The 23,752-nt window shown below is 48.8% G+C and overlaps 7 protein-coding genes across 7 annotated transcripts; 3 read left to right on the top strand and 4 right to left on the bottom strand.

Annotated features, from left to right (window-relative positions):
- Positions 1 to 300: 300 nt before the first annotated feature.
- LDX57_002726 (uncharacterized protein) lies at positions 301 to 2,472 on the top strand (the record flags this gene model as incomplete). Its single annotated transcript, XM_046084375.1, has 1 exon — positions 301 to 2,472. One exon carries the CDS (start codon positions 301 to 303, stop codon positions 2,470 to 2,472), a length of 2,172 nt encoding a protein of 723 aa, XP_045940338.1.
- Positions 2,473 to 3,616: 1,144 nt separating this feature from the next.
- HGT1_1 (sugar porter family MFS transporter) lies at positions 3,617 to 7,082 on the top strand. Its single transcript, XM_046084374.1, has 6 exons — positions 3,617 to 3,876; positions 3,945 to 5,200; positions 5,260 to 5,383; positions 5,485 to 5,525; positions 5,635 to 5,670; positions 5,723 to 7,082. The coding sequence occupies exons 2-6, from the start codon at positions 4,899 to 4,901 to the stop codon at positions 6,822 to 6,824; spliced, it is 1,605 nt and encodes a 534-aa protein (XP_045940337.1). The 5' UTR covers positions 3,617 to 3,876; positions 3,945 to 4,898; the 3' UTR covers positions 6,825 to 7,082.
- An 878-nt stretch (positions 7,083 to 7,960) lies between these two features.
- LDX57_002724 (uncharacterized protein) lies at positions 7,961 to 8,734 on the bottom strand (the record flags this gene model as incomplete). The annotated part of the gene is made up of 3 exons (XM_046084373.1): positions 7,961 to 8,301; positions 8,352 to 8,512; positions 8,562 to 8,734. 3 exons carry the CDS (start codon positions 8,732 to 8,734, stop codon positions 7,961 to 7,963), a joined length of 675 nt encoding a protein of 224 aa, XP_045940336.1.
- A 448-nt stretch (positions 8,735 to 9,182) lies between these two features.
- On the bottom strand, positions 9,183 to 9,718 carry LDX57_002723 (uncharacterized protein; the record flags this gene model as incomplete). The annotated part of the gene is made up of 1 exon (XM_046084372.1): positions 9,183 to 9,718. One exon carries the CDS (start codon positions 9,716 to 9,718, stop codon positions 9,212 to 9,214), a length of 507 nt encoding a protein of 168 aa, XP_045940335.1. The 3' UTR covers positions 9,183 to 9,211.
- A 176-nt stretch (positions 9,719 to 9,894) lies between these two features.
- On the bottom strand, positions 9,895 to 10,728 carry LDX57_002722 (uncharacterized protein; the record flags this gene model as incomplete). The annotated part of the gene is made up of 1 exon (XM_046084371.1): positions 9,895 to 10,728. One exon carries the CDS (start codon positions 10,726 to 10,728, stop codon positions 9,895 to 9,897), a length of 834 nt encoding a protein of 277 aa, XP_045940334.1.
- Positions 10,729 to 19,216: 8,488 nt separating this feature from the next.
- Positions 19,217 to 19,915, top strand: LDX57_002721 (uncharacterized protein; the record flags this gene model as incomplete). The annotated part of the gene is made up of 1 exon (XM_046084370.1): positions 19,217 to 19,915. The coding sequence occupies one exon, from the start codon at positions 19,217 to 19,219 to the stop codon at positions 19,913 to 19,915; it is 699 nt and encodes a 232-aa protein (XP_045940333.1).
- Positions 19,916 to 21,016: 1,101 nt separating this feature from the next.
- On the bottom strand, positions 21,017 to 21,724 carry LDX57_002720 (uncharacterized protein; the record flags this gene model as incomplete). Its single annotated transcript, XM_046084369.1, has 1 exon — positions 21,017 to 21,724. One exon carries the CDS (start codon positions 21,722 to 21,724, stop codon positions 21,017 to 21,019), a length of 708 nt encoding a protein of 235 aa, XP_045940332.1.
- Between the last annotated feature and the right edge of the window lie 2,028 nt (positions 21,725 to 23,752).

Below are 23,752 nucleotides of genomic sequence, written 5' to 3'. Positions count from 1 at the left end.
CTTTCCTGCCTCTGTCTCTCCCCCCTCCCTTCCTTCTCTTACTTGCATCCTCTTATAACCCAAATCGCCCCCTCCAACTCTTGTCATTCATTTATGTCCCCGAGTCCTCGCCGAGACATCGCTATTCCCCGTCATTTTGTCAAATAATCCTGCCAAATCTGCTAAATGCGGCGTTGCCAAGCTGCCCCGATCTGGCCATCTTAAGTCAGCTTCATCCAAATTGACCACCTAAATTCACTCTTCCCTGTCGATAGACTTCCCTTTAAATCCCAAATACGTTCCGAGATTGGGTTTGCGAAAATGGCCGACGAGCCTCAGGCGATGTCCATTCAACAGCGCATCGCCGCCCTGAAACAGGCACAGACTGGACACAGTCCCGAGGCCGCAACTCCGCCGTTCCTGGGATCGCAACCAACTTCCCTGCCGTCGCGTCCAGCCCCTTCGCGCAATCAAACCATCAATAATCCGCCAGCCGACGCCCCGCCTCCCCCATACGAAGAAGTTCAACGGAAACCGGCTGTTCGACCGCCGCCTCCAGCACCCCCGATCGGCCAGAAACCCAAGGTGCCCCCACCTTTGCCCTCCCGAAAGTGCTCCACGCAATCGGCACCGGCACTCCCGCCGCGCAGACCCTCAGAGATCTCCCGAAAGACGTCGTTGGAATCGGTGGCCTCTGATGCCTCGCGCTCGACTTCTACAAGTGCGGGGAGGACTCCGGGAACCTCGGCGACCTCGATCGACTCGGGTTCTGTTCGTGGGGTACGCGCCCCCGCGTGGGGTGAGGCGGAGCTTCCTCCTCTGCCTCCCAAGAGACAGGAACAGACATCACGATCGCGGCCGTCGACCGCGAACTCCAGCAGAAGTCGCTCACAGTCCCGACCATCCCTCCCTGCCCGCCGGGAATCGACGAATAGCACGTCGACCGATGGTGGCTCCAGTGTGAGCCAGCCGCCGCCACCATTACCCTCTCGGGGTAATAGGGACAAATCGCCTGGTGTCAATGCGGAACCCGCCGCCAGACCACCACCCAGGAAGCTCCCTCCGCCGCCACCCTCAAACAATGTGCTCGAGAAAATCCAGAAGTCCGGACTGGGAGGAATAAACAAGAATTCGGAGGCTCCAGACAGCGCCCCGCCACCTGTCAGCAGACCTCCAAGTTCAAATGGTCTTTTAGGCAGGCTCCAGAATTCCGGGTTCGGAGGGATCACCAAGATTCCAGAGGTGCCCGAGAGAAGTTCTGGTGAACCTGCTCAAGAACATCCGTCGAACGGGGTGCCACCGCCTGTTCCCTTGGCGTCTCGTCCAGACCTCTCCAAAATCATGGCGACCAAACCTCGTATGCAAGGCAATGGCTTGCCGGCTGCAACACCGAGCGTGGCCTGCTTGAAGTGCCGCGACTTCTCGGCCCCGGACGCACACGCAGCACAATACCCACGCCAATCCCTTCCCACCCACGATATGGCTTGGCTGGCCAGAGAATTAACCGCACCATTCCCCTCGCATACCGACAAAGCCAGAGCACTTTTCACCTGGTTCCACCATAACATAGAGTACGATGTCCATTCATTCTTTAATAATTGTGTAAAACCGTCCACACCCGGCGGGACGCTTGCCTCGGGACTGGCTGTGTGCGAAGGCTATGCCGGTTTATTTGCTGCACTTGCCACTCACGCGGGAATGGAAGCGATGGTTATACCCGGCCACGGCAAAGGATTTGGCTACAATGCCCCGGCCCCGGGCTCTAGCTTACCGCCATTCAAGGCGAGCCACGCATGGAACGTGGTTAGAATCGACAACGGACAGTGGAAACTTCTCGACGCCTGTTGGGGCGCCGGGGTTGTTCAAGGGGCCGGGCAGCCGTATAAGAAGCTTTTCAATTCGGCCATGTTCACCGATTCTAACGACGAGTTTGGACTTCGCCATTACCCCTCAGACCGAGGCCGATTCTATCGGGATGACGGGCGACCCGATATCAGCTGGGAAGAATACCTTCTGGGCAATCCAAACTCCCCGCTTGGCGCCGAGCAGCCGATGATATTCACGGACGCAAAGAAGCACAGCATAGGAGAGCGTTCCTTCCGACCGGATGCCAAGCAAATCTCGGTACAGCAGCCAGGGCCGATACGCTTCCAGTTCGGGCTCATTTGTGAGCACTGGACATTGGCAAACCACAGCCGAGCCAAGCCTGGGCTTTTCCTCCTCATGGTTCACGGTGTGGACGGTCGGAAGGACGACAGATTGCCTTTTACTCATGCACGGGGCCCCGGACCGAATGGGGGCGGGGATGTTTGGTACGTGGATGTGCTGGACGCCAGAGTCTTGGGAGCACCGGGACAGAAGCTGCAAATTGCCGTCCTTACTACATTCGGCGACCAGAAGGACGCTCGGGGGGTAACAGCGGAAGAATATCGGCGACAAGTTGGCCGAGTGGGCATGTCCTGGGCTTACATTGCGGAGTGGCAGCTGGTGTGAAAGGAAAACCTTGCAAAAGCTGGCGACGGCGGGCTTGGCCTCTGTCGGTGGCGTTTTCTTTTCCCTTCCTTTTTTTTCTCTGTTTTTTTCGGTTTATTTTTTTTTTTCATCCCCCTCTCCACCGGGATTCCTCCCAGCACATAATGATCGCATTCCCACCGTAAACGCATCAGCATACGATTTCGACATAGGCGACTTATACTAATGATAATGATGACTGATTTTTTGTGATCACCTTGTGGATATCTGGACAATGCCATACTAAAAATCCTGTCGTTCAGGTGGCCTGAGTGGCACGATTGTTGGATCTCGTCCACGTGTGACAGAATTTTTCCCTTCCAGCTCTGTGTGTGCTTATTTTTCCGTGGACTTTCCCCTTTTGTGTTTTCTTTATTAAATAAATTTCCGGGTCTAAGATCTCACGAGTCACGAAGAAGGACTCCAGGCCTCCAGACTCCACCCAGACGGACTCGGGGGGGCCATGCGGGTGAAGTCCGGAGTCGAGCCATTTTCCCTGCCTTACCCCGGCAAAATCGGGGCGGTTTCTTCCCGGTGTGATGGAAATCTGTCCCGAGGCTGCGCCGCTGGATATTAATGCATTAATTCATTAAGAACGTTGAATACTACCTAGTGACGCAGGACAAGACCTAGACGAGATGAGCCGGCGAACTCAAGCTCGGCGACAAGAGCAAAAAGAGGAATGAGAAGCCGCAGCACGGTGCCTTAAGCCTTGTGGCTGAATCCAAGAGGGAAAAAGAGGGAGGAAGACGACTAGGGAGGGCTTGGCGTCGGCGTTGGGAAGGAAGACTCGGTTAAATATTATTCAATCTTTAGTAGATTTAGTGAGATTGGAGGGATCGGGTTGACTGTTCAGGCAGGCCAGCCGGGCTGGTTGCTTTAACTTAGGTCTCCCCGCAATTTGATTCGAGCATTCTCGCACGTTAGCGTGAGAATAAGGGGGGATATCCATGGATCATATGCGCCAGCCTCGGTGGAAGGGAAGGGGGAACTTGGTATACAGAGGTTTTCACTTTTTGTTTGTGGTATTGTGTAGATGTGTGCCACTGGATTCGTAGGATCTCTCTCTGTTTACTGAGTATAGTTTTCCCAATAACTACTCCATGACATTTCCAAATGTAGATTTTCTGTTTGGGCACGGGACCTGGGCCGAGGACCCTCCAGGCGCTAGGCCGTTCCTGGCGTTCCCGATGGAACCACCGAAACGGGCCAAAGTCTGTTTGCCTGGTTTGTCTTCGGTCGGGGTCTGCAGCTCCTTGGATTCCATTCCTCTTCCTTCTCTCCCCTCTTTCCTCCCCCGCACACCCCGGGCATCGGACAGCAGGTCGATTGCTGGCCAACAAAACCACCATGCCATCATCAGTTAATTCAAATTCTTACTGCATGGTAAACGTCATCAAATCCCCGGTCTACATCTAGGTTACACTGCGCTGAGCCGCTGACACCGCCGCCAGAATCCTCTGCCGATCCGTCTTGGTTCGGCCTGGTCTCTCCGGTCTGGGACAAGTCTCGGGGCGCTAGTGTCGCCCGCATGCTCTGGTTTCCCCGGATCCCTCCACGGCTCCCGTTCTTGTCCCGGCTATCCTCCTTGAATTGGCCGTCCTCCTACGTCGCTTTCGGCCATCCCGGCATGGGGTATCACCCTGTCATTCCGGTCCCGTTTCCAATCCCTGACTGGTCTCGCGCGACTCACAGCGAGTCAACTTCTCTCTGGCCTGATCCACCTCCAATCTGAGATTCCAAGGTCTCGTGGTGTCCAAACCATGTGTTGTTTCTCCCCCGCGGGTTTCCCCATAACCCACTCCAGGCCGGCTTCTGATTCGGGCAGCCGGGAAAATGGGGACCGGAAAGGAGAGGCCAAAGAAAAAAAAAGTAAAAAAGAAAGGCGAAAAATCTCTCATGGCATGTTACCAACGTCTGCATGAGTGGATCATCTTTGGAGTGTTTGCATGCCATGATTGGACCCCAATCCTTATTGTCTAACCCTATGCGCTCCAGTCAAGTCTACCTGGTGAAACTAATCTCGTCTGTCATGGGGCCCCATTCCCAATCTCCGTTATGATTCGGTTCGGTACACGCCGTAGCAGCCTCCGTTTAGGTTTTTACTCCCACCTCCCCCCCGTTTTGGACCGGATCAAGTCGTCGCGCCAAAATGTTTCTAGCACCGATGGTGACGCTGTACCCCGTAGTCATTGTCCTGACTTCCTCCGTACTCCGTATGTACTAATTAAAGGAAAATTTGCCCCCCCGTCTGTCGGGTATATTAACACCGGGGCCGCATCGTCCAAATGTTTTAAAATCTCTTCCCTCCCCTCGTGCTTCCCCGTTCTCCTGGTTTCGTTGTCCACTTTGCCCAGGAAAGCCTCTACTTTTACTGCTGGAAGTGGAGTCGGCATCCCTCTGTCACCATGATTATTGGTAACCTTTACGCTATTGCGGCCATCGCCGTTATCGGTGGTGGCCTGTTCGGTTTCGATATCTCGTCGATGTCCGCCATCATCACCAGCGAGTCCTACCTCCGTTACTTCCACCAAGGGCCATTGGAATACAATGACGATGGTAGCCCCAAGTGGAAGGGTCCCAGTGCCGATGTCCAGGGTGGTATCACTGCCTCCATGGCCGCCGGTTCCTGGCTGGGTGCTCTGGTGTCAGGTTTTGTCTCCGATATCTTTGGTCGAAAGCGTGCTATTATGGTCGGCGCGGTGATTTGGTATGACTTTCGTCTTTCTTTCTACCCGAGGTTTCCAGACAGGTCTAATCCATGAACAGGTGTATCGGTTCTATCCTTGTCTGTGCCGCTCAGAATATTCCCATGTTGATTGTCGGTCGTATCATCAACGGTTTCTCTGTTGGTATCTGCTCGGCTCAGGTTCCTGTCTACATTACTGAACTGGTATGCCTTGAACCCTTCTGCCCTGATGCTGTCCAAGTACTCGAACTATGAGGGCACCTGTCTCCATGTTTTTGAGCAGTCGCTAACTACCAATTCTTCAGGCCCCTCCTACCAAGCGTGGTCGTCTGGTCGGTATGCAACAGTGAGTGCACCTGACAACCCGTTCCCGTCTCGTTCCCCTACCTCCGATCTTTCGCGAATATACTCAACAATCAACCTCACAATTTTCAATTACTAACGGTGGTGATTAGATGGGCTATTACCTGGGGTATCATGATTATGTTCTAGTAAGTAAGCTGGTCGCATATAGGCTTGCCGATTCTAACATCGACCGTGCAGTATCTCGTACGGATGCACCTACATCAAAGGAACTGCCTCTTTCCGAATTCCCTGGGGTCTTCAGATGATCCCTGCCATTCTGCTTTTCCTCGGAATGATTGTTCTGCCCGAGTCGCCCCGTTGGTTGGCCCGCAAGGACCGCTGGGAAGAGTGCCACGCCGTCCTGACCCTTGTCCACGGCAAGGGCGACCCCAACGCCTCCTTCGTACAACTCGAGTACGAGGAGATCAAGAGCATGTGCGAGTTCGAGCGCCGCAACGCCGACGTCAGCTACCTGGAGCTTTTCAAACCCACAATGATTAACCGTACCCACGTCGGTATCTTCACGCAGATCTGGTCCCAGATGACCGGTATGAACGTCATGATGTACTACATCACGTACGTCTTCGCCATGGCCGGCCTCGAGGGCAATAACCTCCTCGTCTCCTCCAGTATTCAGTACGTCATCAACGTTGTCATGACCGTTCCCGCCCTCATCTGGGGTGACCGCTGGGGTCGCCGCAACACCTTCATGCTCGGATCCACCTTCATGTTGATCTGGATGTACGCAAACGCCGGTCTCATGGCCTCGTATGGCCACGCCGCTCCCCCTGGTGGTCTCGACGGTATCGAAGCCCAGTCGTGGATTATCCGTGGCGCCCCCAGTAAGGCCGTCATTGCTTGTACCTACCTGTTCGTCGCCAGTTACGCCATCTCCTGGGGTCCCGCCTCGTGGGCCTACCCGCCTGAGCTGTTCCCCCTGCGCGTCCGTTCCAAGGCCAACTCGCTCTGCACTTCCTCCAACTGGGCCTTCAACTTTGCTCTCAGCTACTTCGTGCCGCCTGCATTCGTCAACATCCAGTGGAAGGTCTACGTTCTCTTCGGTGTCTTCTGTACCGCTATGACCCTTCACGTCTTCTTCATGTTCCCTGAAACCTCTGGTAAGACCCTTGAAGATGTCGAGGCTATCTTCACCGATCCCACCGGCATTCCTTACATCGGTAAGCCCGCGTGGAAGACCAGGAACGAGTTCTCGCGCGGCGCTGTCATCGAGCAGGTTGGTGATGATGAGAAGCGTGCCGGTAGCGTGGCCGTGCATGCCGAGACTGCTGAGAAGGTTTGAATGAATGCGACGCAATGAGAAGGATGATGTTGTGGTTGTGGATATGGAATACATAGTACATACTCCGTGGGTCGGGAAACTTGATCACACGTGTGACATAATCTTATTATTACGAGACGAGATGAGATGAGACGAAATGATGTCGCATGACATGACTTCGGTTTGGACGATTGATTGACTGACTGGGTGGCTCTGTGGATGATTGTAATAAGTCGAAATGGCAAGCTTTACATAATATGAACATCTCTTCTTTGGCAACAACCTCTCGTTTCAACGCTCGCTAGCCAGTCATCCTAGATATCTGAGGTGCGATGACATGAGCCAATCCTTCCTCTATGGCCAAACACTACCTACTACAACATACCTTACAAAGCATGGAAGGTCTCTTCCTTCTCATTGGGATAGTTTTAAAGAGGGTTTCTCACTATATCCATGGACTATCGGAGCGTATGACCTATAAGTGGTTAGGATAACGCTGGATGCCTAAGGCACAATCCACCCAGGCTATGCACTATACAAACATCCACGAAAAATATCTCTTCTGTGGAACAACACCCTTCATTCCCTGATAGTCGTCAACTATGTTGGAGTCGTATAGTTCTGTGAGCATGGAAATCCTCCCTGCCTAGAAACGCCTCAGAGTATTTATTACAAACAAGACGCGACGAAGCTATTACTCACGCGATAGAAAGAATTGAGGATGTGTGCGAATATGTTTACGGATAAAGGGCAGGAGAAACTTGCGAGGATGGGGCTGTAGATAGATTCTCGGTGTTTACTGAGGAGGATAATAAGCACGAGTGATTTCATTGTGGGGTTAAGACCTAGTCTGATTGGAATCAAAGGCGTGTCTGGCATTTCACGAGCTTGAATGGAAGACAGATAGGTTTAAAGATGCATGCGCCTGTAGGTAATGAAATCGGGCCTCGGTAGAAATATTTCTTTTCCATACCTCATTCGGCGGGGAGGAGCCCCATGAGACTCAAGCTATTACGGGCACTTCTCCTCAGATCGTCAAGTCTCCAGGGCAGAATGGTGTTTGGTTCTCGATTTGCGAGTGGCGAGCCCCAAAACAAATTCCGGCGTCATACTCTGATTACTTGGCTTTGTCCATTGGGTGGCTCTGGAAAAATGTCCTATAGAAGATTAACTTTGAAGATAATATGATACTGATCGACAATCCCTACTTGAGCTGGTCCGCGCTGAACAGGCATACCGTTGCGATCCAGGCCATACACTTCTATCCGCCCGCTCACATGCACATTATCGGCATGCTTCGTCCATTTGATAATAAACACAGTTCGAATCGCACCGTTGCCGCCGACGAATAGGAGGTTCATGTCGTCATACAGCTTGGTAGTAGTTTCTGACCAACCACTTTCAATCGCAAGCGTGGGGAGTGCATGGCCATCGACTCTGAAGAACAAATCAGGTTCTTTGCGTGAGCCGCTATAAGGGCCTGAAGTCATATTAAGCGCTAGGAAACCGATCAGTCAAGATTCCCCGGGTGATTTATCGGAGTCTTACTGGTTGCGACGCCGGGAGAGGACAGTTCAATGTCCTCACGGCTAACTGTTCCACTTTGCATCCATTCGAATTGACTCAGATTAAACCACTTGTGATGGCAGTCGTGAATGTCGGTCGGCACAACTAGCGCGAACGTACTCGTGACCGTGTCGAGCGTTTTCCTGATCCAGATAGTGAGTATCATCTGTAGGAAATGACAGTTTGTACTACCTGATGTGCTGATGCTCTGGATCTTCTTCTAGAGTATCCCAAATCCCAGTCGACCACTGCTCGGTTATGTTCTCGTAAATAATCAACGTCCCTGGCTTGGATTCGGCAATTGTACGCTTGACGTGCTCGACAAATCGAGCGTAGGCGGGTAACTTTGCGCAGTCAAAGTGCATTTTCGCTGTTGTCATCTTGAAGTTGGTCTTGGTGAGTCTCGTTCAAAACAACTAGTTGTATCATGGATGAAGTGGATTGATCCGCGCGTAGGAAGCGTTTCATAAGTCGTCAAAATAGTTGTCAAGGAATAGTCAAGAAAGTCATGGAATAGTCATAGTGTCACGGTCGGTGGCAGGTGCGCTTCTACCACCTTCCGCTTTGGCAGGGCTGGGACGGTTATCCACTGCGCCACCAAAAGACCAGAATACCAAGTCAACAGACTTGTACCAAGTCAACAGACTTGGTACGCGCATCGCTCTATATAGCGGGTTATGGTCAGTCGTCACACATAGGGCAGTCATGGGGCAGTCATGGTTCGGAGTACGGAGTAAGTCAACTTACGTGGGGCGAGACTTGGAACGATGTAGGTAACGAGTAATAATGATGTCTTTGGCGTATGTGTCACGTGCACACCTAACCTCGCCTCAAGACGTGAGCTAATCTCTTTCCCGCGAGTCACGATTCCGTCTGTCATCAAACAGGGAACCAGTGCGGCGAGGGGATGGAGAGCGCTGATAAGACCAAGGCTCCTCCCGAGATCGACGGGGCTCATCGCGAGGCCCGCGAGGTGGGCTATTTGCGGACTCACGACGTCGTCGTAATTGATTCTGGCAAGGTCTCGGATCAGGGCGATAAGACTGATAACCCAGAGGCGGACGGACCGCGGTGTTGTCATGATGAGACCCCATAAGATGGTCAATGGTGTTCATGGCTGTGGCGAGTTGAGCGCGCAGTTCGGCATTGTTCTTTTGTTCCTTCGCATAATTGCGCTCCATAACATGCAAACGGAACTTGTAAATGCTTAGTTTGTTCTGAATTGTATCAAGCTTTGCAAGAGCGTTGGTCATGGAAGTCCGAGCATCGATGATCTCTTGACTGGGATCGTCGGAACGGAAGATAGAATTTTGGGGATTGGGCGCGTTATTACCCGTTCCGGCATTCATGGTGATATCAGATGGTTGAGAATAGTAGAGCGATTGAACTTGACCAGAAGACGTGGAAGGGTGGACCCGAGTAGGAACTGGTGTTGTAATCGCAGAATGACGAGGGGGGCTGGCATTTTTATAGGCAATAGGCAGGGTAGAAGCAGCTCCCTCGCCCTGGCCAAAAAGGGGAGATGCTAGATGTCTATCGGGGGCTGCCGATTGAGAATGATTGCTAACGGATTTAGCCGGGATTCAGCTTCAGGAGAGCCGGACTCGTCAGAAGAATCTTTCTTGATAGAAATCTCGATAACGGACGCAATTGAACCTGTTCTCTCACGTGGGTGTACAGGAGGAACGTCGCTTTGAACACAAATAATCTCATTGCTAGGCTGGAATTCAATGCGAGCCTTGCCCTCGTAAACATATGTCAACTTCATAGGGAAAATGGGTTTAATGTTCAGGGCGATGAAATCCGACTCGCTGGTGCTCGATCTCGGTAATGCAAATAAGCCAGTCCACAACCTCGCTCCGCTCGAAGGACAAATATTGATGAGCCAGGGAAAGCGTGCTGCCAACTGCTCGCCGCATAGTAAATAGTAGTGCCTCACCACCGGTATGTATAAGGCGTCTCCCTTTTTGACGATGACTGGATCTCCGCGAGAGTGACGGGTACGCTTTTGTTCACCATTCAAGGTAAAGTCCCACCGCCACAGGGTACCCCTTTCAGAATAGGTAGTTCGGGGATCATTGGCGACCAGCTTGGCGGCCCAATAGTCGGACAATTTGGTATACGCTGGAGGTTGCGCCTTGTCCTTAGGGTCCGCCTGAGTGCCGGCATAGGGCCAGTTTTCACAATCCTTCTTGTCATACTGTAGCCCAAGCGTCTGGACAACCTCTGACCTTGTGTTGTGTAGCTTGCGTGTCTTGCTACATGTAGCCATCGATGTTTTCAGTGTTTCGGCCCACTCGGCAGTTTCAAAGGGCGAGAAGGGCTGTTGCGGTCGCTTCGCTGTGGCTTTGTTCTTCATTCGTTCTTCGAGCCGATGCGGTAGGTTTAGGAGCAACTCGTGATGCCGAGTTAAGTCCAGCAGCAAGTTGATCGGCTGTCTCCCTACTGGAGGTTCCGGTTGACGTGAATCGCTTGAAGATCGACCAGTAAAATCAATTTCGAACAAAGTGAGGAAGCGGGAAAAGGAATTATTCTGCTGAGACTGGATTTTCTCTTCTGGCCTGTCTATGAAAAGGTCCTGTCGCTCTTGAAGACTTGACGCAACAGAAATAATACTGTAGATGTAGAAGGTTTAGCTTTCCACAACCCTAAGGTAGAGACATTTGGAGAACGTGGGCGTGGAAATATGGGAAAGCCGAGCTCACATTGCACAATACACAGAATCTCTTCAGTTCGAAATCCTTTCAGTGAAGAGAGACAATCGTCACTCATGTGAATAGCTCATTCAGAGAAGAGACAATATGTAAATGAAGCCATGAAATCGTGAATAATGATGACCGTAAAGAAGGAGATGGAATGATGTGCTTGAAATAATCTCAAGGAAAGAAGATGAAGAAGAAAATTGAAATGTGTGCTGAAAGGTGTGACAAGGACTAGTATGGGTTGACAGTGAAGTTGTGGAAGAATCAGATGCTTCGAGCAATCCGCCAAACCTTCACTAAAGGCAAGTTCCGAAAGTCTTTATATGAAACGAAAGATTCTATGAAAATAAGTGGTATTTGTCATGAAATCAGCTATAAAAACCATATTATATTGAAAATAAAAAGGCCTTTTTATCCTTTACTTAAAGTTTTAACAAGTCAAGCAATTATTCATTTTTTTTTTATTTTGATAGCCTATTTTTGACATTTAAAATTCTTATAGATTATGAATTCAAAGCTTTAATTATGGCTATCGATTTTTTTTTTAAACAGATTTGAAACTATTCGAGCTTTTTGTCCGTGTCTTTAAGTTGTTAAATTAAAGCGAACTTTTTTTTTATTGCCGTTTCTCCATGCCGTAGTCAAATAAACAGATCGTCATCAAATTCATTTGAATCATTATATTAAACTGATAAATTATCTAAATCGATCAAGTTTTTTCATGTCACAGTTAAATAGACAGACTGTCATCAAATTTATTTGAATCGTTATATTGAATTGTTAAATCATTTGAATCGATCAATCAAAATTTTCCGTTTAAATATTTTACACGCAAAAAAATTCCCTGCGTGGCCCAGTGAGGTGTTGAAACAATTTTATATGATCGAATTGATTATTGTTTTGTATGCTGAGTGAATTGTTTAGTGAAGTGAGTTGTCTCGTGTTTTGTATGAAAAAGATTTTTAACAAATTTTTTTATATTTTATTGTTTTTGTATGGTTTCGTGTTTGTCGGATTGGAGCAGTGTGTGAAAGAATTAAATGTTTTGAACAATCTGTCAAATTTTCGCTCAAGACAAGTTCCGAAAGTCTTTATATGAAACGAAAGGTTTTATGAAAATAAGCGATATTCGTCATGAAATCGATCATAAAGATTACATGATATTGAAGACAAAAGGGCCTTTCTATCCTTTAGTTAAAGTTTCAACAAGTCAAGCAATTATTTATTTTTTCTTCCACTTCGGTAGCCTACCCCTGGCACCTAAAATTCCTACAGAAGTGAATGAAAGGTCGTGACCAAACAACGCAAACGCACTAACAAGGCAACAAAACAGAAACAGTGCCTTGGGTGACGAAGAAGGAAGCACGCCACAAATCAATATGAATACCTTGAACACCAAGATTATGAAGCCACGGATAATGTACTATTCATATCAGAGATCATGGGTCTAATACTAACGCAAAGCATCATAAAGTATTCAGGCCATCAAATGTCTGAAAGAATCGTATAGTTTGCCATGCAAAGAACCCAGTTCCTGAAAAATATATCAGACCAAATGCTCTATATAATGGCATCCCTTTCACGCATGGACTCGCTGAAAATGCTCGGCGAGGTTGTCCTTCCGATTATACATTTTTCCACAGAGGACACACTGATGTGCACGAGGATTGACATGCTGGGTCTCGATGTGTCGCATCAGCTCTGCTTTGCGCCCAAAAGATCCCCTGTAGCCGCAGTCCTTCCAGCAGCATCTCCAGGCTGTGTCGTTGACACTTGAAGCGTTCGAAATCAGCAACTGGTAATCTAGGAGGGAGCAACGCACGTACTGTTGATTTGGTCCGGAAGCTTTTGGCCCGGGCCGGCTGTTTTGCTCCGGGTTGATGCCATTTGGTGCACCGGCATTTCCCTGAGACGGATGATTTGCCGGTGCGCTCCCGACCCGGGCGACATTCAAGGTATGTGGGGCGTCCGGCCGGTTGGGTACCAGAAAGTGTCCAGACTCCGTCCCGTTGAGATGATATTGTTCCAAATAGGCGATATCATTAAATGGCGCGTGGGGGGTTGAGAGAGCAGGTGAAAAATCAAAAGGCAAGGTGAAAGGGTCCCACAAAACACCATCTTCTACTTGCAAGATCCCAGGGTTTGCCATTGCAGATTCGCCTGCGGACCGATGGTTCATCGAGAGAAAGGTGCGAGACGACAAAGATAAAAAAACACCAGAGAGCGGAACAAGGTCAGATATATAGGCGTGGCATTTGCATCGAGAAGCTACCAGGAGTTGGAGTTTGTGGTGAGCTTAAATAGCCAGATCTATATCGAAGTGTTGATTAGACAGACCCACATTTGCCATGTTCCTTAGGTATGTACATCCTTACTTTTCAACACCCCGGTCCAGGAGATTTTGGAAGAGAACCAATCAACAAGCATAAACCTGACTGTCGTAAGGTAGGCTCTTTCAGTACCGGACGCTCTTCATGGCTAGGAGATTTTGGCTGTCAACCAATGAATGACCTCCAGCACGGTGACTGAGCATCATTGTCGAATGATATTGGGTATAAATTATGTACGCGCCCGGTTCCCGTACAGACAGGGATCACGTAAAGAGTGTTGCCTGGTTGGCACCCGTCAGCCAACACAAATAGTCGCCCATTTCCATCGTTGCACTTTTGTTCCCCTTCCGCCTGAGAACCGTCCGTCCGCTAAAGCATCAGTCACCATTATCGATATCAACCCTCAACTAGCAATGGAGGATCATATATTCGAAGAACACAAAGATGAGATTGAATGTCTTTATATCCGGCAGGATAAGCCCTTGAAAGAGGTGATGGACATACTCCGCAAGCGCCGAAGCTTTGTTAAAACGTACTATTCCATCTTTCCCCCTATGACGGAATGCATCAACTAAACCTGACTAGAAAAAAACAATACGAAACTGCTTTTAAAAAATGGGGTTTCCGAAAAAACAAGTTTAACCCGGAAAAATGGAAAGTAGTCAACAGAAAAATCCAGAAGCGCAAGCGAGAACTTGGAAAAGAGATAACTGTGTTCAGTTCCATCGCCGGAAATGCCGGAGGGCATTGCTATATGCTCCCCTGTATCAGTGCCAACTTTTCAATCGCCCCGCAGTCTACCCTGGCTCCACTGCCTTCGACAGATGAATCAAAAAGGTACGAAGCCTTGTGCATGATTTCAATATTGGTAGCCTTTCTAATCAAAGAAGAATGCCAAATTTCTCCGACGTCTCTGTCATCAGCCATTCTCTCCATGAATCACCATAAACTCCCCCTTGCCACATACAACGTGACACAGATCCTGTCTGGTTGGCTGCAAGAACCGGACTCATACAGCCATCAAAACCTTGACAATGTGGGCCGTCTGACGAGGTGTCTGGCAGTGGTCATGCCCGAAGAGCGCGAAGAAGAGCATCGAAATACGACGGAAGTGCTATTCAACGCTAGATCCGACGTGGGATTACAAGAGCGTTTCAAAATTCTCTTCTATCTATTGTCCAATAACTTCGCAATTCATGGACAAGAACCGGGCACAAAGCAAGACGACGAATTCATCCTCAAAATCGCCCGCAGCTCCAAACTGAATACCAAAAAGAACTTTGCTTATCTTTTGAGAATGCCAGGATTAACATCGAGAGTTATTGCAGAAAAGCTATTTGCAAGTGCGGTAAGGTCATGCGACCAAGAAACCATGGTTGCCATGCTTGATGCCGGGATGGATCCACAAACTTTGGTTTGGGAGGAGAATGATGAGGAAATTGCACATACTCCATTGGAATACCTGTGTTACCCTTCTGTATCTGCTGAAGCCGTTGACATGGTGAAACTGTTATTATCACACAATGCCGATGTGAACAAATATCAAATTCGCCCTGCTCTTTGTTACGTGATATATCATGCGAATCAACATTTGACCGACCTTCTCATCTCTCACGGAGCGGATATTCGTGAAGGATTGGAAGAATTCATATCCTATTCTGATGTGGATATGCTCGAGAGTCAGCACCTTGCTCTAATGGAACGGTTCCTTGTTTTCGGTTCCATCTCAAATATCAGAATCCGAGATCTTGCCTTGAGTGTGATGATGCCACTATCTATCAAGCTAGGGAACGTGGGGTGGGTGAAGCTGCTTCTTTCGCATGGCGCCGACCCCAATTCACTGCACAGGATATGGTTCGAATCGAAACACTCCATCACCACAGCTCTGGGCTTAGCGGCTCAGGAGAATTCTATGGACGTTATCCAAGCACTCTATCTGGCAGGTGCCACGGTCAATCCAGCAAGAGCCGGAAATATTGATATGATCGATCCTCTCACTCTTGCAGTAAGTCGGGGAAACTTTGATTCTATTGTGTTCTTGACTACTTGTGGTGGTGACGTGAACGCCTCGAATCATTGCTACGTACGAAGGCCGACACTCTTTGATAGGGCACTGAACCGACAACGCTTGGAACTTTGCGAGTTCTTGCTGTCTGCAGGGGCCGTCGCTGAACGAGATGCCCTTCAGAGATTTTACTTCCTCAGGATCTTGTCATTCGTTCGTGCAAATGATGTCAATTCAATTTTACAGTTGCCACTTCAGCACATCGATTTGAATCATTATGAACATGGTCAAACAGTACTCGGGGAAGCTATAGAACTTGGCAACCAGTCAATTATCGAGACCATCATGACTTACGGAGGAACGGACCCAGGAAAGAGGATATACAAGATTCCAGGAATAAAGATGGCTATTTATCTGGATCTTATTGGTTTGCTCCACGGAATAATGGGATCATGTGGAAAGGATATCTTGACCGCCGCAATCAATTCAGATGATCAAAGTTTGGCGAAATATCTCCTTGACACAAGCATTGAACAAATTGCTCGAAGTACGTCCAAAAGGCACGTGCCTCCTCCCATTAAAGCCGCTATTACTAGTGGCAGATTGGACCTTCTCGATGCTCTTCTGGCCAGCAGTATTCCAATTACTGATGAGGATCTCCTGGCGGCTGTGGAAAGAGTGTTGGACCACAATGATCATGTGCCCCTCAGCCATGTTGTGGATATGCGCTCGCCGTTAACTATCAATGCCCCCGGGACTATGCTCTTGGCCGTCGAACGTGGAAATAAGTTCTTGGTTAAGACCCTACTCAACCTTGGTCTTGATCCAAGGAGAAATCATCCCCACCGGCTCTCAGTGTCTGTGCTCAAAAGATGTATAGTCAAAGAGGATTACGAGCTATTCCAGATGGTTCTAGCATCAGCAGAGTGGCCCAAACCGGCGCTAGGGCGTTGTTTCGCCAAGATTGTTTCCTATAGCCAGGGTGAACTAATCAGGAGCAGGGCACTAGATGATCTTCATGCTCTTGGTGCGGATACGAATCAGCTACAGACGTCTTGTGGCTTTTGGACACCTCTCACGGTTGCGGTTGAGCATGGAGATATCTCTTTGGTCAGGAAACTTCTTGGTTACGGCTGTGATCTCAGTGGCTCCTCGGGCTTCCGGGATATCCAGACGCCTCTGCAAATCGCAGCCCGAATTGGCAACATGGAGGTCCTTGACCTACTTCTCGATGCCGGGGCAGATATCGATGGAAAGTGTGGCTATGATGGAATGAGGGGAACGGCATTACAGGAAGGGGTCAGACACGGAAACATGGAGATTGTTGAAAGATTGTTAGATGTGGGGGCAGATGTCAACAGCGCACCTAAGCCTTTCTGCGGGGCCACAGCACTTCAGTTTGCTGCAATGTACGGCTATATCGGAGTCGTACGCATGCTACTTGAAGTGGGAGCCGATGTCAATGCAGGAAGAGCGCCTGAAAATGGCCGTACTGCTCTAGAAGGAGCTGCAGAGCATGGCAGGCTTGATGTACTTCATCTTCTTCTTGGTCATGGAGCTTTGATTGATGGGAAAGGCCGAAGGCAGTATGTAAGAGCAGTCAAGCTAGCTGAATGGAACGCACATTCAGCGATAGCAAGATTCCTTCGGGAACATGGCAGATGGACAGCGGTCGACTCCGAGCAATCCCTGCGAGAGAGATATGAGCCATGCAGCAGTTCAGAGCCAGACTATGACAATGACCTTGTGTGGGATTATGGTGTCTCTTGGGAGATAATGCTTGGATTTCTTAGAGACTTTAAAGGGAGAGAGGTGAGAAATCGGGCATACTCTAGTCTCAGATCATTATCCAGATTATGACATGACGGAACTGCAGTTGTGGAGATGCTTGAATTGTATGAAGCTCGCGGTGCAGCGAGGCCTCCTAACTACGGCCGATCCACTGTGGGTCAGCTGACATGCAGACTAACTACAATAGGCAGGTGCAAGGCCATAAGCGAAATATGAGTGGTCCAACATGACATGCAACTCTTCAATTTGTCTTCCTTTCTTCCGGACATTCCCGTTTCGGGATTTTTCAAGCATTGCGGCGTTAGATGTGATGATGGCTAGAGAGCGCCTTGAAGGGCAACCGGTGATTTAGGCTACCAAAGAGAGACCCCTTAAAGCATTAATTGAATGGGTTTTGAGCAATTTATAGATGTGTTGCTCAAAGCTTCAACCGGTTACCGAGTTAGCCAATGTACTCCTAGCTGGATACACTTTCTAGCAGGTGCTTATCTCTAAGATGATGCCTTGAACCAAGGGCCAATGTCCAATATGATATGGTCGATAATGAAAATTTTTGTTCAGGAAATGGAGCTCTTTCTTGATAGCGTATGTAGACATACCAGATGAAGCGTTCGCTGTTAACTAACCCCCTCCCCCCTTCCCTGGGCGTAGTTAACTACAAACACCATGGAAGCCCTCTTTTTATGGGTGTTAGTTTATGGGATTTTGGTACGATGTATGAAAGACATCCATGGTTACCTAACAGTGTGTCCTCAGAAAGTGAGTACGATTTTGGGATTATGTCCTGTGGGCCAGTTTTATTTCAGTGTTCATCTTGCTTGTGAGAGTATTAATAATATAATTATGATGATGCTGTACGGCTTGCGCATACATTTTAACAGAATTAATATTGTAGAGACACCAGAAACATTCAAGATCAGTAGAACCCTCAGTACTCAACATTCATAACAACAAAAAACAAATAACAAGAACCCGCAGTCCCACGACACCCTATTTTGGGTTGTCGCCTGGTGTGCATTTTCTGTTATTATCATTATGGAAGCTTCCGGACAATCGCATCATGCAAGTGACAGGGTGACCTTGCCGACATAATCGTGCCCCATGCAAAACAACAAACAGAATCTTTTCCTTCTTCTCTCTTCTTTCTTCTTCTCATCTTCTGGCACGCCAGTCAAGGCAGTTTTCCTAACAAGAACAAAACAACAACATGGCATCTCCGTCCTTCCTTGTGCTGCACGCCCACGACTTTCTCCACTTTTTGAAGAACTTGCCTTTCGCAGACATTATCTTAACCATTGCGGTCACGCTTTTTTCACACTGGCTACTCAATCCTAGCTATGAGGCCCTTGTTTGCCATCTTCCATTCGTCAACAACCGGAAATGGTACGAGATTGGCTACTTCAAAGCAAAAAGCCGATTCCTAGCAAATGGTGCAGCTTTGATCAAAAGTGGATTTGAGAAGGTATGAGCATTCCCTACCCCGATATCATCCAGCTTCAACTAACCGCACAATCAAAACAGGGCGATGTCTTCCGAATGGTAATGGACAATGGAGTCATCATGGTTCTGCATCCTAAATTCGCCAATGAGATTCGCACCATCGAGGGACTAAGCTTCAGCGAGTCTCTAGCGGAAGACTTCCACGCGCAAATCCCAGGCTTCGATCCGTTCACGTCGGAGAAGTTGATTCACGATGTCATCAAAACGAAACTTACTAAGAAGCTCGGTTAATACCCCTTGCCTGATGAGTTTTACATCCCCTAATCAGCTATAGAACATATCGTTAAACCCCTATCCGAAGAGACATTGATAGCCCTGGAGGAATGGTCGGTTGGTTTCCAAGGTGCGCGCTCCATCAAAACCCCTTGTTGTCACGTCTATATCTCATATTATGAACTAGCAAACTGGGACTGGTCTCCGTTTCCGCTTCGAAAGAACATTCTCGAACTCGTTGCCCGTCTTACATCCAAAACGCTGCTGGGTAGTGAGATCGGTCGCAATCCCGCCTGGCGTAACATCATGGTCAACTACACGGTCGACGCATTCGTCGCCGCCTACATCCTGCGCCTTTTCCCGAAGTTCATGCGCCCCTTTGCATCTAGGTTTATTCCTCAGTGTCGAAAACTGCGCAACGAGCTTGACGAAGCACGTCGGATCATCGATCCCGTTGTGGAATCCAGAGAGAAACGAAATGTACCCCTCGATCTGCCTCCCAACGCTGCAGTTGAGGATGGGTTTAGCTGGCTGGAACAATGCGCGAACGGGCGTGTGTACGATCCGGTTATCGCGCAGCTCTCGCTCTCTGTTGTGGCGATTCATACTACGTCGGATATGTTGACTCAGGTTCTATTTGATCTGGCGGAAAGGCCAGAGCTCATTTCCGCTCTGCGCGAAGAAATCGTTCACGTCTTCGGCAATGACTGGGTCGACTTGACCAGAGGGAGCCTGCAGCAGTTGAAACTGATGGACAGCGTGCTGAAGGAGAGTCAGCGCATGAAGCCGGTTAATATAGGTATGTTTATCTCCCTGTCCACGCCACGTCTAGGATCAGCACTGACAAATATGCCGTATCCTAGTCTCAATCCGTCGTCGAGCAAACTACAACATCAAGCTCTCAAACGGGACGCTGATCCCCAAAGGCACCATGATCTGCGTCTCAAACCATTGGATGTGGGATCCCGCCATCTACAAGAACCCAGAGAAATTCGACCCATATAGGTTCTACAAGAAGCCCGGAACCATGAGCTATGACTTTGCATCGAAATTCGTGTCGCCGTCACCCGAGCATCTCGGCTTCGGGCTAGGTCGTCATGTTTGTCCCGGTCGCTTCTTCGCCGCCACGGAGATCAAGATCATTCTGTGTCATATTCTGCTCAGATATGAGATCCAGTTGCCACCCGCGTCGAAGCCCAAGGTTATGAAAGTCGGCGCGGCGCTGAGTGCGGACCTGGATGCGAAGGTGCTTTTGAAGAGAAGATGGCAGGAAGTTGTTTTGAGGTGACGGGCTTTCTTTGCGTGGGCTTTTGCGATAGTGCGAATGTCCTTAAATTTCCGCTTCTGAATTGTTTCATTCGTTTTCATGTAGAAATCGAAAATGTCAATAATATGATTCATCAAGAATCAGTCGATTTTATGACTTTCGAGAATCCATTCCAATCCCTTTCTGGGGCATAAATGTAGTGAGAACCTTACAACCGCAGAATCTCCACTCCAACCACAACATATCCTGAACTGTTCGACTGCTTTGACTTTGGGATCTCGCTATGGAATTGGCTCACGTACATTTTGGTGGGAAGGATGATAGTAGAGATATGAGACATGTCATTAAAGATATATAAAAACCAGGGGCATCAAATGTTGAAAGAAGACGCTGGTGTGAGCTATATACAATCCAAACAAGGCATTCCATCGTAAGGTCCAAGACCTAGGATTAGAGTAGAAAAAACAAGAAATTCGCTGGCGCTTGTGAATGCAAGATAACAGTTGAGTGTCGTAAGTCCAGCTAGACCGGTTAGTGCGTACTTACTATGTTTTGAGAATGGCTGGCCATCACTTGAGACAACATGAAGTTTGTGATGTGTTGAAGATGAGATTTTTCCCCGTCCTTGAATAGTTCCTGCGATGCGGGTGAGTTGTTCAAGACCGGAAACGTTGAGTGTTAGTGTACCTGCTGCGCAGAGGCCGATGAGTGAGTACTCGGTGACGTTTCCCGGGATGAAAGATCAGGGGATGCTAAATCAGCCAGAGTTGATCTAGGCGAGCACGCTCACTTAAAGCGGGATTGAAGTTTATGTTATGTCTTGCCTAGCGTCGGCCAGCTCAGATATCGTCAACAAGCCCAACAGATGCGTTGTATGATGGCAGTACAGACGAGTCACGCTGAGCGATGATATCCACTGGAGCTTTTAAAGAGAATGTCGCAGTATTGCTGACTGCAAGACGGAAGTGGATTGTGTACATGCGAGACATCAAGCATGAGTGGAAGGTGATGATGAAGTTCTCCGGGGGCAGCCAGAGAGGGACAAGCAGCGTCGTGGTGTAGCAGCCCGTTTCATCTTGTGACCATTGCGGTGTGGGAATATTAAGCGTGAACGATGGGAATACGGTGTCTTCAAAGTTCAGCGGCCGTCCGAGAAGGTCTTTCCTTTTGGTGGGTATGTCGTCGTGAAAGCTAGTTGTAAAGAGAGTCGTGCCAGTAAGCTGCCCACGCAAGGACTTGAGCTTGGGAAGCGTCGTATCGTTACTGTCCGTCGGTGTGTATCGGAGAAACAACCGGATTGCCCGACTGACAGTACTATAAGGGTCCCGGAGTGGGAGCCAAAAAGGTTTGGGTTGCTCGAGGGTCACAGCCAGCGTGCCTTGAGGGGTTTTGGAACTACCATCACGAACAGGTTTTTCTCGGTGAAGGCAGAATTCGTCGCCAAATTTGTCCAAGTTGAGGGGGGGCTGTTCTTCGAGCGCCGGTTTGACTCGCACCTTGAATCTCCGAACGAAGATTGTCTCCTGCTTATCGCAAACCAAGCTCATCCGGTTGATTTTGATCTGGACGAAATAGATTATCTTGCACCCGATCGGCGCAAAATCATCCTTCAATTTACCGCCCAATCCAGACACTGTGGCGTCACCAAAGCTTGGGGGAAGTTGCAGATGAGCTGCTTTGACCAGCTGGCTGGTAGTATGGTGTTGACATGATGATGGCGGGAGATAATCACAGACGTCGAAACAGAATGAGAAGTCGAACTTTTGACCCTTCTTGAGGACAAGTGGGTCTGGGAGGGCAGAGTCTTGGACCCTGTGGGTAATATTTTGGAATCGATGATAAGCTTTAGTGGAGTTGGCGCCTCGCACGTTTGTGCTTTCCTCTCCTGTTGCGATTCTTCAGTCGATAGCAAGGAGAGAAGAAGGAGAAATATCAAATAATCGAGTGGAACCTATGGTATTCAAATCGACGCGACTAACCTATGAACGATATCTGGATATTATCAAAACGAATATCACCCTGCGGAACAAGAGAGATGATGCCTTCGAGTTTATCGCCGGTTGTGAAAGAGGGTACATATGATGTATTGAGATTATGATTGTTCCATAGCTGGATGGAAGCCAAAATAGCATGGCTGAAATCTATTGTTCTGTCCATTGCTGGCTGCAAGAGTGCCGTGGTTGAAGGTCGGCGGAATCTTCCAGCGACGGGCGAAAGAAGAATATAAAAAACGTGCTGCCAGTCACATGACCTGCCCCACTTGACAGATCGCGTCATGGAAGGGCGCGTTGGTGACTCACAGCTCCCTCCAGACCCTCCAGATCCCCCATCCCGACGAAATACGAGATCAACGCGCTTGGAAACAAGTGCAAACAATGCCGAACAGGGATCATGTTGGTCCATGCAGGCAGATGTGAAGGCTGCGGCATTTGGCCAAGACCACCGGGCCCACTTTGGTGCCTGCACGCATTTGTAATCCACCCACTTGACGAAGTATACGACATGGTCTGAGTGTTTTCACGACAACTGGTGAAGAACGCCTTTGATTTTCTTGATGCGGTCTTGGTTTGGTTGAGAAATGCTCAAGGTAACGCGTGTTCCAATAATCCGGCAGAGCCGTCTCTGGAGAACCTTGTAAGCAGTATATATATTGCATGCCGGCCGTCGACAGTGACCTCAAAGCCTTATGTTTTCTCTCTGTGCACCACTCATGTGCATGTAAATGGTTACATGAGCCTTGCGTGTGAGTGTAGAATTCCAATCTTGAGAAGGATCTCGACTAATCGCACAACTAGGTTCACAAACCTCGGAGATATGTTTGACTCCAATGATTGAACTTTCTATGGACCAGGTAGTGTGCTAGTTGATATGAATATCGGCTTATAAACAACCACATCCAGCATCCTGAGAGCAGGTATTCCCGAGAATACCATTTTTGAGCTGCAACTGGGTGTACACATAACTGGTGGTACTGGATTTCAATAGGGAAAGGCCGCCCTTGATGTTATATTTCTGATCATGGACTGACACCCCCGCAACGCCAAATGCATGACCATATCACCTCCAAAAACAAGTGCCGCGGGGTTGTTTGGAATGTAACTCTGGGTCTGCTGCATCGGAATTTCGACATTAACTCCGTCTGTGATGACGGACCCACTGGAACCGATAAGGTTAAGGGTTCTTCCGCACCTAATGTGGCCATTTCTTGGCGAGATGATACGTGGACAGTGTCAAGTCATTATATCCGGAATTAGAATAGTAAATCCGGGCTTACTAGATGACAGGTTCGATTTTGAGTGAACTCAGATCTAGGAATCCAAGGCACAGGTCTCACAAAGTTTCAAGCCATCTAGATCTCTTTGTACACAACCCTGGACATGAGACGCAGGAATTTCTCGCAACGATAGCAGCATTACCCGTGCAATGACAAGTTTGATGTTGGCGCGAGAACTTAAAAGGACTTATTCGGAATGCTAGATAGATTTCAGGCACTTCTAAGTTAGCACAAAGACCCCACGACATATATAGAATTGTAGCCTATCTTTCTCTACTGTTTATCATGTAGGTGTTAGTTT

Source organism: Aspergillus melleus (genome assembly GCF_016097325.1).
Source record: "Aspergillus melleus strain CBS 546.65 chromosome Unknown contig1, whole genome shotgun sequence".
Classification (NCBI taxonomy): domain Eukaryota; kingdom Fungi; phylum Ascomycota; class Eurotiomycetes; order Eurotiales; family Aspergillaceae; genus Aspergillus; species Aspergillus melleus.
The sequence above is the reverse complement of the archived record's forward strand: the minus strand, read 5'-3'. Positions and strand labels throughout refer to the sequence as shown.